The sequence below is a fragment of the Odocoileus virginianus genome, chromosome 17, assembly GCF_023699985.2.
Source record: "Odocoileus virginianus isolate 20LAN1187 ecotype Illinois chromosome 17, Ovbor_1.2, whole genome shotgun sequence".
Classification (NCBI taxonomy): domain Eukaryota; kingdom Metazoa; phylum Chordata; class Mammalia; order Artiodactyla; family Cervidae; genus Odocoileus; species Odocoileus virginianus.
In genome coordinates, this window is record NC_069690.1 from 20,105,465 (window position 1) to 20,118,027 (window position 12,563).

General features: G+C 40.1%; 1 protein-coding gene across 1 annotated transcript in view; it reads right to left on the minus strand.

Annotated features, from left to right (window-relative positions):
• Positions 1-3,979: 3,979 nt before the first annotated feature.
• The window catches only part of SLC6A4 (solute carrier family 6 member 4), a 38,961-nt gene continuing 30,377 nt past the window's right edge, over positions 3,980-12,563 (minus strand). The window contains 2 exon segments of the mRNA XM_070478803.1: positions 3,980-6,194; positions 10,456-10,623. Coding sequence (XP_070334904.1) covers positions 6,120-6,194; positions 10,456-10,623 — 243 coding nt within the window. The 3' untranslated portion in view covers positions 3,980-6,119.

Sequence of the window (12,563 nt, forward strand, 5' to 3'; positions counted from 1 at the left end):
ATGCAGAAGTTTCTAAGTCTGATTAATTCCCATTTGTTTTTCTTTCTATTGCTTTGGGAGACTGACCTAAGAAAACATTGGTACGATTTATGTCAGAGAATGTTTAGTCTATGCTCTCTTCTATGAGTTTTATATGGATGATGTGTTTAAAGATAGACGTGCAAATAATGGGCTTCCCTTGTGGTTCAGCTGGTAAAGAATCCATCTGCAATGCAGGAGACCTGGATTCAATCCCTGGGCTGGGGAGATTCCCTGGAGAAGGAAATGGCTACCCACTCCAGTATTCTGGCCTGGAGAATTCCATGGACTGTAAAGTCCACAGGGTCGCAGAGTCGGATACGACTGAGCTACTTTCATGCAAATAATCTTTGACCTGCAATCAAAAAACCTAGGTATAAGGCCTGTTCTGGAACTTTCCAGCTTTGTGAACCTGGATAAATCAGTTAATCACTCTGCATCTCATGCTCCTTATCTACAAAACTGGGGAAATGACATCTATCACATAGTTCTGATGATGAGTGAGATGATGTTTGTGAAAGTATTAGTCACCTCAGTTGTGTCTGATTCTTTGTGACCCCATGACTTGAGTACACCAGGTTCCTCTGTCCACAGAATTCTCCAGACAAAAATACTGTAGTGGGTTGCCATTTCCTTTTCCAGGGAATCTTCCCGACCCAGGGATTGAGCCCAGGTCTCCTGCATTGTGGGTAGATTCTTTACCATCTGAGCCGCCAGGGAAGCCTGATACATTATAAACTGAAGCTCTACACAGATTATAATAATTCATTTTGCTCTACCGAAATTTAATATCTCTAATTCTAGGTACTTTTGATGCTAAGTATTTGCAGATCACATGCAGTGATGTTTTGGGGAATGTTTTGACAATACACAGTTAAAGATTTTTCTTTTAACCTTAAGAGTTTGGAAGGGAGTTTTGTTTCACTCTGCTTTTTCTTCTTTTTAATGAGACAGTCTATTCATCATGATGTTAAGAGTTACTATAGTAGTAGTTAACAACAAAAGGCATTTACTGATGTCTTAAAATATAATTTGGAACATCTATGACTAAATTGCATAAATGAGTACATGGGCATTTTATGCATCTTAAAGAGGGGACTCTTTATTTTGTATAAATAGGTTTAATTCTGTCACTGAAGTTTAAATATAAATGTCTCATGTAAAAAATAACATTGGACAATTTCATATAATCACAGTTGACAGAGGTGAATAGTAGAAATATTTATTCTTGGCTATAGATAATGTGGAAGAAGAAACTAAAGATGAGGGAAATGAAGTACCATTTATATAATTCAGTTAACTATATATAGTCCAGAATTTGAAGCACCCCATTGATACATTCAGGGCTTCCCTTATAGCTCAGTTGGTGAAGAATCTGCCTGCAATGCAGGAAACCCAGATTTGATCCCTGGGTTGGGAAGATCCCCTGGAGGAAGGCATGGCAACCCACTCCAGTATTCTTTCCTGGAGAATTCCCAAGGACAGAGGAGCCTGGCAGGCTACAGTCCATGGTGTCCCAAGAGTCGGATACAACTTAGCAACTAAATCACTACCATTGATACGTTCAACACAAAGTATCCTGAAAACATTTTTTTGTAAATCAGATCATATTTAAATGCTACTGGAGAAATAACTGCAAATTCTTATTTTACATAAGTCCCTAATTTTATCCTTTAAACTTTGCATTTTTCATGTATCAAGTTTTATGATAAGGTATACTTGTCATGTTAGAGTAAGAATCAAGTAGCTTTTTAAAAAAATTAACAAATATTATTTGTTTATGGAAATTTAGGTATTTGGGGCTTCCTTGGTGGCTCAGATGGTAAAGAATCTGTCTGCAGTGCAAGAGACCTGGGTTTGATCCCTGGGTTGGGCAGATCCCCTGGAGAGGGGAACAGCTACCCACTTCCGTATTCTGGCCTGGAGAATCCCATGGGCAGAAGAGCCTGGCAGGCTTCAGTCCATGGAAGTGCAAAGAGTTGGACACAGCTGATGTATAGCACTGACTTTCATTCATCCTTTATTTTCAGCATTTCTCTGAGATTTTTTTGATGTATGTCACTTCAGGCATTTTAAGCCTAGCGATGGGCTAGCTCCTATTTCCTAAATGTTGTTTGAACTGTCAGTGTTTACAATTTGTTAGAAATAGATAACTATAATTGGAGTCTTCAGTTGTAGAACTGAAGGACTGAAACCACCTATTCTCTCTCCTAAATGATAAGGTTCTTAGTTTAGCAGACATAAAACTTTTTTCTGATGATGTGCTCCACCAGTGCACACTGGTTCCAAAGTAGATTTGGTCAGTGAAGATAATCTGGTTTTGATAAGGAAATAAAAACTTGATTGGTGGTAAAGCAGTTTGGTATGGATATTATGAGGTGCTGGTAAGAGAAATACAAGCTTAAATTTCAATTGAAATATATTGTGAATCATTAAAAAAAAAAAGATTTCTGTTTTGATACACCTCATGTAGAAGCAGTACTGAATGGATTCCAACTATATGTTACATAAGCAAAGGCATACTTAAGATTCCATCTTTTCCATTGTAGTAAATGCCTATTTAAAAATTGAGAGGAATATTATGTCATTCTAGGAGAGGGAATATTTCTTTAGAAATTTCTAGATCCCAGGAAGAGTAGAGAAAGTAACTAGGTTTGTTTCTGCCCTCTAATGTAGTTATCTGAACTTCAAAACATTGTTCCATTATTGAAATTTAGAGACAGTTAAGCAATGAAGGGGAAAGGTGATACTATAACAAAAAAAAAGATTTAGAGCTTTTGAAATAGTCCTTCCATGGAACTAAACAAGACACATTTTAGTAAATGTCATTGACTTATCTGTGATACTGAAGAAAAAAGTTTAGAATGTTTCGCCAGGAAAACTTTCTACAGTATAGGGATATTCCTTGTCTTAATGTTTTATTTTGGGTTTTTTTTTTTTTTTTTTTTCAGTATTTGGATTTATAAATTTCAGTCTCCAGCATACTTTGCAAGCCCTTTCTAAATTCACCTTCCTAATTTAGAGCCTTTTGTGTAACTCTCCTTGTGTTTTTAAGTAACGGGTGAGCTCCATGACTAAGTATACAACTTCCTACTTTGCGTAGGACTATTGTTTTCATTGCTTTGTGGTGATGACAGGTTGTAATAGTCTCTTTGAGGGATCTACTGCTCTTCCCAACTGTCTCTGACCAAAAAAAAGGAGAAGATGCCTTCTGAATACTGCCTTGTTTTAATGATACCCTAAGCACCAGGTGTTGATTTATGAGCTGAAAGACATACTACGAAAGGAACCAGGCATGGATTGTACCGTTGGATAGCTAAGGATTGTCTTAAGATACGTAAGAACAGCACAGTTAAGCCGCTGCATTCCGTGGTTTTAAGCTTTGCTTTGACAGTGACCTCCAAATCAACTGTACAACAGATAGAACATACCAGGTCAGTCTTTCTTACTTTTCAGAGAGAACATGGTTCTAATTCTAGGAGAATAATCTCCCTTTTCAGGAGATTGGGGGTGGATGAGTTAAATGGAACTTTGTACTTAAAAGTTTGGCATTGGTGGCACCAAATTAACAAGCTACATAAAAAGAGGGGATGGTGAAAGAGTGACTAATCTCACAGAATCACTGCCTTACTTTGAGATTCATTATTTGATCTGTCATATGATTTTGGAGCTAATACATTGATTGACTGGGTGGGTTTGTAGGGGTCTTTGCTTCCATCTCCAGATGGGGCAGTTAGGGCAGTGAATTTAGGTTACAAGTCGTGCATTCCACACAACAAATGGAATAAGTTTTAAATGGGTTTCAAGTTTTTTGGAATGGAGATAAATTGTTTGGACTCCATTACATATCAACATATAGGAACAATCTCAGTCAACTGAATTGGCCTCCATTCTTTTGTTGTGTCTTGTCTTTTCCTTGGTTATTTCTTACTAATTACAGAAAAGAAATTAACTTCAGCACTTTATAATTCATTCCATTTTTATTTTTTACTTTTATGTAAATGCTACATTAGATGTAAAAGGTCTTTAAAAGATTATTTTAAAGTAGGTCTACCAACTGAGTTTTCCTTAAAAAATATTCAGAGTAGTATTAATAAATAGGAATCAAGTAAATGCAGACTATATTGAAGAGAGATTTTGGATTTTTTAAAAGTCTAGTGACATTTGAAAATTTTCAAAACACCTGTATAACACCTGGCTTGACAAAACTCTTTGAAAAAGTGCTGTTTAAAAAATGGTATCTTTGGAAAATGCATAAGCATGTGTGAGAGGGGGAGAATCCATATAAAGCAAATTCTTAAAATTTGCAAAGCTATTTACCACCAAATACACTGCCACTTACATTACCTCTCTCCTTTCAGCACTCTAGAAAGCAAAGAGAATGGACATAAGGTAGCAAGAAGGAATGAAAAAGCAAAGATAAGGTAGGTCACTAAGAATCATTTTAAATCCCCTTTCTCTTTCCCTCTGATTTGGGAAATTTCTCAGCAGCTGACATCTATGGGGAAAATACCCCACTGGGGAAAGCAGGGCATCAGAAATAGAAGGATGTAGTGGAATACAGGAAGATGGCCGGGGAATATTGTTGGGGAAAGGAAGCCAAGGGAGAAAGATCTATAATTGGATGAAATTAGGCCTTTACTATAGGGATCTTCTTTCTGTAAGGTTGTTAGGATTGAATTAGATTCATGTAGAGGACTGATGTGATATGGGGCCAGAAGATTGAGTCCTTTTATCATTGACTAGGCTTTACTGCCGTTAAGGTTTTGGTTAAGGAAATGTCACTACAAGGTAAAATTTGCTTCTCTACCTATGCATCTGACTGTCCCAAGCTACTGAAGTTACGTTTACCAGATCTGTATTAAGGGTTTGATGAATGTCATTAACTTAAGTGTCCCTTTTCCAGTCAGCCTTATTTAGACTCAATCTTGAAAATTATCTGGAGGGCCCACTATCCTGATAGCCACCCAGGAAAAGTCAATGAGTTGGGAGGAGGTTCACTTCCAGACTCTCTTAATTACTTTTGGATTGAGGAGGACCTTGGTTTAGGTCAGGGTGTCAGACCTCTACACCCTGTGAGAATTAGATTTATCTAGTCTTCACAAAGCAAAATAACCTTAGTGGTCAAACTCAGTCATTTGAAGTGGATAGAGCTTAAACCAGATAGCCAACTGAACACTGAAAATGCATTTATCAATATTCATCTTCAAAGTAGTTCACAGCCAAGCCACAGTGACTAATGAAATAGGCCAGATTAGCCTGTGGACTGTTACCCTGTATGTTTAGTAGAGAGAGACAGGAAGATGGCAGTGAAGTGCAGCAAATACTGAAGGCCAGCCCACAGAGGAAAGCATATGGGCTAAAGCAGTGTCCTTGGAAAAGGAATAGGTGGCAGAGCCTGTCGTCGTCATTATACCCTTCAAATAACATACATACAAATTTCTGTAGGTGGAATTTGTTAATGTAAAAAAAAAAAAACTAGAGGTAATTCATATAGTTTGTAACGGGTAAGGATACACTGGAACAGTTGTACACACATGCTCACACATACACATTATTTTTCACTTTAGCTTCTTACACCTTCCTCTCCTGACTCCACAGCAACACACAGGTTACGGGGTTCTAATAGACTCCAGCTATAGGATTCTCTGCTACTCATAAAACATATGGCTAGCAAGACAGTATCCCTGTTTTTTCTTACATGGTTTATGCAGTCATGAACAGCTGAAATCTTTGGAAGCAACAATATTAGATACTGATGATTGTAAGAAGGAATGACAGGAGACTCACAGACTTGATCCTAAACTAGTCCTAATGACGACATGGTGGTTTTCATCACCTCCATACACAGCCTCACACATTCAAAGCAGTCCACTTTAGCTGCATCAGAGAGTCTAATGTGGTAACATGTCCTGGAGATTTCATATGAAGTGACTGGAGGCCGAAAGAATCTGGGCACCATAGTCTTTTGGGACTGTGTCTCTATGAAGAAGGCCCTTCCATTGATAGGCTTAGCTGGACTTAGAGGGAGAAGGCGAGGTGTGACTTGTCAGGACTGGAGGAAGAGGTTATTGGGAAGCCATCTTCCTTTTGTTGATGTTTTACACAGCATTCAAGCGGATGTCTCCACAGGGAATTTCTGTCGGTGTTTCTGGGGTGACACCTTTAATAATACGCTGTTAGGAAGAAGATAAGATGTTATAAATATTCTTATAATTTAACACTTAAAGTTTTTTTCAACATTGATATTAAAGGTTAAATAGCATTTAAATGGTGGTTAATAGTAAATTGGAATAGTGTTATTGACTTCTGTTAAGAAAGGAATCCCGGGTACTCCCTGGAGGTCCAGTGGTGAAGACTTTACGCTTTCACTGCAGGTGGTGCAGGTTTGATCCCTGGTCAGGGAAGTTCTGCATGCCATGAGGTGCAGCCAAAGAAAGAAATTTTAAAAAGAAAGGAATCCCTAATTTGCTTGTTCTCAAATATGGGTAGAAATGCCATATAAAGGAACTATATAAAAGCATCTGTAAAAAGTCACTTTCACACTAGTAGGAGAAAATGATGACCCTTCAATAGAACCAATGCTGGCCCATAATATGCCTTTGATGGTCTGGGAAAGGACATCCATTTCTCTGGGCAGAGGAGGCTCCATGTGGCCCAGAGGGCTTGGGGAGCAGAGTGAGCACTGGATTCTGGTTCCCCTCACCTCAGCCAGGCTCCTGTGCCCTGCATATATATTACAGGCACAGTGCATGGTGCCATCAGTCACTGTAACAGCCAAGATGTTATCACTGCCTTAATGAATTCACCTGTAGTTAGTTCATACAAGTGTGCAAATTATTACATAGTTTTAAAAGATGTGCCCATTCAAATCATCATCCCTAAAGCAATCTCATTTTGACATAGTACTCATTACAGGAAAAAGAATTTTTACTGTAGAAACAGCTGAGGTACACAGAAGCTTTGGGACAGATCTGAAATATGCTTGGATTTGGGTGTGAAATATACAGCCTGCCTTGTAAAACTTAGCATCAGGGTGACATGAAGCAGCTCAGAGATGGGAGCACTGCAGAAGTTTAGAAAAGAAAATACTCAGTTGCTCAGTAAAATCTTTGATGGCCAAAAATCTGAACCTATGGTGAGCAAAGCAAAATTGGATCTGAAAGTAGATTGAAAAAGTATGTAGTCCCCTTTAATCTTTTTTATTTCTTGGTTCTGGGAGTTGATTCTTAAGGAGCAGGGCCTATGGAATTCTAAAAAGTTCCCATTCTCATAGGTAATGAAATTCACAAAATTGTACACGTGTTCCTGATGACCTTAACGAAACCTCACCCTGGGAATCCATTTAAAAAGGAGTTACTACAGTGCTCATCAGCAACCCAGACATGTCTAGTCATAGAAATCAAATTTTCACAAACCATTCTTTCCCAAAGATAAATCTGTAACCCATAACTGATAAAGAAGAATTGGGCCTTGCTATTTGAGAACTGGACACATCACTCTAACTAGTCTTCAGTGAAGCTATGCTGTGCAGAGAGAGAAGAGCAGTCAGGTGTATGGCTGAGGCAAGACCCACAGTGAAAAGCACGAAAGGTTCTGTCCTCTAATCTCTACTTGCCCATTCTGCTGCCCTCTGACTGCTCATCTCCCAAAAGGCCAGGTCCACTTATTTCCCATATTTGGGCAGCATTCCAGTTGCCAGACTACTATTGCTCTCAAAATTTGCCAGTCCCTGACCTTCTGCAAGGTGCTCATGCAAGCAGTGGGTCACTGTTACTATCTTCATGATTGCTTATTTATTAGGGACCATATTCCCAGTGTCTTTCTGCAGGTCACTAAGGACTTCTCTGACAGTCACCTAATCCAGCTGATGATTCCAACCTTGAGACTTTAGGTTGCAGATGCTCGTGACAAGGCTCTAAATTACAGATGAGCAGGTGGTGACTTACTCCACAAACTCCAGCCTTGTATATGGCTAGGGCCCAGAAGAGTTAAGAAATTTACTTTTCTCTTATTTTCTTTTTTTTAAACCATACCAAAATGTCATATGAGTTCTCTCTCCCTCATACATAGAATGTTACAGACCATAAAGTCTGGTATTCACAAAAAATTAATAGTCCCTTGGGGTGCTTGGCAAAAACATGCTTTATTCCTCTTAGTATGCACATAGGCATGTTAAGGCTTTTCAGAAGTCCTGTCATAAAGAGACCTATTTAACTTTGCCTTAATCCAGCATTCTGCAAAATTATTTGACCATATAACGTTTTCCCCAGCAGAAACACTTAATTAATATCCCATGGAACTACAGCTCCTTACAACACACTTTGGAAATGTTAATCCAGTTCAGTGAGCACATTTTAAAGATGAAGAAACTAAGGCCCAGAGAAGGTAAGTGACTTGCCATAGTCTTTTCCCTCCCAGGCCCCCCTGACTGGCTGTATCGTGATGCTTCCTAACCCACTGTTTCCCATCTGGTGGCCTGTGCCAAACATGGCCCTACAATCAACCTTAACCTCTACTACTAATGGATCTGAGCTCTCTTAATGCTACCTTTGGGTAGCATTTCCTTGTGGCCAATGGGAATTTGTAAGAAAGATAATCAAAACTTGAAGTACAGTCTGTGACCAAAGAATACTGAACTTTATTGACCTGAATTCCCAATCCTGACCTTGGCCTCTGGGTTTGAGTCAGTGGGGTCAGTGGGCTATCATGACTACCATAAAGAACAGCCAACAGAAAGAAGGAGCAAACACAATGACTCTTGCCTGAGCATGTATTTCAGACAACACCAGAATCCATGACCCTTGGGGAGAAATGAGGTTGTAATAGGGCTGTTCTGCGTGTAGGAAATTAGTAACTCCTTGCAGAGTTCTGTTCACCTAGAATTCAGTTTTTCTATTTGGAAAAAGAAGCAATCTCAGTTCTCAGAAAAGAGGTGCTGTTTTATTGCCTCAGGCTCTCTTGCTTCATGTTTCTTGTGAAATGTTTTAGGAAGATGAGTGTGATAAACTCAAATATGAGTTTTGCTTCTAAGAGCCCACAGACTAGCCCAGCTCTGATCTCAGGTTGTTAGAGAGCACAGTCCCTCTAGCTTTCTCCCAAATACCACTTTTCACCTTTGAGCTCACCTCTGACAAAAGCACCCACCCACAGGCTTCTGTAAGCAGCTGCTTCTTCAGGCTCTCCTGCCACAGTAACCCTGCTGTGGCATGAAACACAACCAAGCAAGTAGCGACCCAGCATTTTCAATTTTGCTAACATTGCTGGGAATCCTGGTGGCCTGAACTACTAACTCTGGCAGCACAGGATGAAAAGTGACAACTCGTCTTTCTAACCTCTAGAGCCCATTTCTACATCCGCAAACCTTAGTACCCTGAGGACACAAAAGAGAAGCTGCACCTGAAAGTGAAAGAGCATTGGACCAAACACCAGAAGCCCTGGATTCTGAGCCTCCCTAAACTGTGTCCCTATACAAGTCACTGAAATAAGGAAACCGTGAGTGGCAGCATGCCCAGATTCAGTATCTCCGCTAAGGATACCTGCCCATCTACCTCACAAAGTACTTTGATAACAAGGTAAGATAATCTACATGAAGATACTTCAAAATATATACAATCTTATACAAATTATAAGGTTGTTATTGAAATTTTTACCGCACACTATTCATTCACTGACACAAATCCTGCTATACTGGCAGCTTTTTTTCCCCCCCTACTCCAGTAACTTAAGCTAAAACTATGATATTATTGGACTTCCCTAGTAGCTCAGATGGTAAAGCATCCACTTGCAATGCAGAAGACCTGGATTTGATCCCTGGAGAAGGAAATGGCAACCCACTCCAGTATTCCTGCCTGGAGAATTCCATGGACAGAAGAGCCTGGTGGGCTACAGTCCATGGGGTCTCAAAAACTCAGACATGACTGAGCGACTGACACAGACACACATAATATTGTTGTAACACCCTTATTTAGTGATGATTTTTGAAACAGCCCTTATCACATTGCTGTTAGAAAAGTGACCACAGACATTTTCCACCATACTCTCTACTTAAGTGGATTTACTTAAGTCAAATTTGTGTTATTGCTGCAGACACCATTGATCTGATGTCTGTGCTCAGTGGAATGCAGGTGGCAAAGTAGTTTTCTAAAATGTTTAGAATGCTGTATACCAGGCTGTGCGCTGTGGCGCATCCAAACAACAGCTCACTCATTCCCCTTCATACTTGAGGCTTATGGGAGATGCCTTGAGATGACAGTGGCAGCTATCAGAGGCTACATAATGATGTCGCTATATGATTATATAAGGCTGAGAGCCTCTTGGTGAATCCTTGTGGTGGACTTCTCTCCTTTGAATAGAGCACAAGAAAAAAACCCTTTTCTTCCCAAACAATTACCATCCTACACACAAAAGAACACACACACACTAACTAGCACATACCTCCTTAAGTGTCCCTGGAGTGACAATCAGCCGATAAGTTATATATGTGGGGATGCAGATGAAAGATGAGGTTCCTATGCAGTAACCTAGGATGATGCTCCACTGAGGATAATCATACTGGAAAAGTCGTAGCTGTGGTGGGCTCATCAAAAAACTGCAGATGATGAACTAAAACAGAAATTTCAAGAAACAGTAAAAAAATTTTCACAACACCCACACAGAGACAGTCCTAATACCGCAGAAAGTGAAGTGAAAGTTGCTCAGTCGTGTCTGACTCTTGGCGACCCCATGGACTATATAGTCCATGGAATTCTCCAGGCCAGAATACTGGAGTAGGTAGCCTTTCCCTTCTCCAGGGGATCTTCCCAACTCAGGGATCGAACCCGGGTCTCCCGCATTGCAGGCAGATTCTTTACCTGCTGAGCCACAGGGGAAGCCAACAATGCTAAAGGGAAGATAATTTCAGGAAATTGCCTAAGGGTGAGATATCCTAGATTGATCTCTGACACAAAGAAGTCACTAATTTCTGTGCCTCAACTGCAAACAAAGAAGGGCTTATCTTGATTTTCGTCCCCAACCCCCACCTCAACCCCTAGGGTAGGGATGTCAAGGCCTCAGTGAGTTACTGAGGGGAGATACAAAGGAGAAGAGACTGGCATCCATCAGGTATAGTTCAGGCCCCAGTTTGTCAGATGGTGCAGGAATAAACTGGGCAACCTCTCCATGGCTCCTGCCCGTTTTAGGGCTTCATCTCTATCTCTCTGCTTTGTTTTTATTCATTTCCCCCTGCATTTCTCTGCTGATTGTTTTTGGTAACATGGAAGGCACCTACATCCAGGAGACATAATAAGGTTCTCAAGACCTGGAGAGGATGCAGACTCCTGAGTACCTGTTTCTTCTCTCCCCTCTCTTTATATTAACCCCAAGCTAAGGACTAGGCTTTCAACAAGGATGGCTCTGCCATGAGGCATCTTGACAACAAATGCCTGCCTGCCACTGGCCCGTGTAATGAAAGGAATAATGGAAGGAAACAGCAGCTTAATACACTTTTTACTTGAAAATTCAGTGAAGATTTCAACCAAGAAAAATTTCACGCTGCACTCCCAACACTCAGTTTATGAGTTTTCTTATTTCAGTTTGTTTTCCAGAGACAGCGTAAATGCCAGTTTTTGCCTAGTAACCGCTGTGCCGAAATTGTTATTGCTCTTGATTTAATTTTATCTTATTATTTCATAGTCATAAAGAAGACAGTAATGTAAATTATTTGTGTGGTTAAATGTCTATTTTTATCTTTTTTTCTTTGTCCTCAGGTAGTAAAAATGGGAAACTGTTAAACACACATCCATCTTTGGCACAGTACTATCCTAAGTCCAGGAAGAAGCTTTCAAAACGAGCCTGGCCATTCGCAAACCTTTCTCCAGACAGACTCTCCTCAGCCAGTCCAGGCTACTAAGGAAGGTGATTTTGGGACAGGGAAAGGTAGGGTCTGGTCAGGAGCCATGTCTGCTGTAACTTGTCTCATCTTGGTGTCAGATGTGTGGAACCTCATGCAGTCCAGGGAGGCTGCAAGCTCTCACTGTGGCCACTAAGTATTGCTCCAGACACTCCCACCTCCTTTGCTCATATACAATATTTTCTTTTTCATAACTTGGCTTCAATGAAAAAGAATATTTTAAGTAAGCTACTCATACTCATTGTTTACCTAAAGCAGCCTTAAAAAGCCTAGAGCAAGGGATCTGTTAAGTAAACCCAGAAGTGGGGGACAGATTTGCCTCATAATTGTGCCCTGAAGCACCTTTAGAAGAAGTGAGTATAGTGAACATCACAGAAATTATAAGTCACATGCCTGAACCCAGATCTGTACCTGGATTTTACTGAGCACAGAAACTCATTGATTGTAGCCCAAGTGTTCACCCAGTTTGCCAGACAACCACAGAAATGAAAATACCAAAAGCCTGGGGCCAGGACTAGAGTAAGGCATATGAGGTATCCCACCTTGGATACAGCATTTAAGGGGGTGCCAGAGTTCAGTAATCAAGAAATAATATTTTAGTGCAATACTTTAAAAAGACAAACTCTTGATAGGACCAGATTAGGGTGAGTGAGGT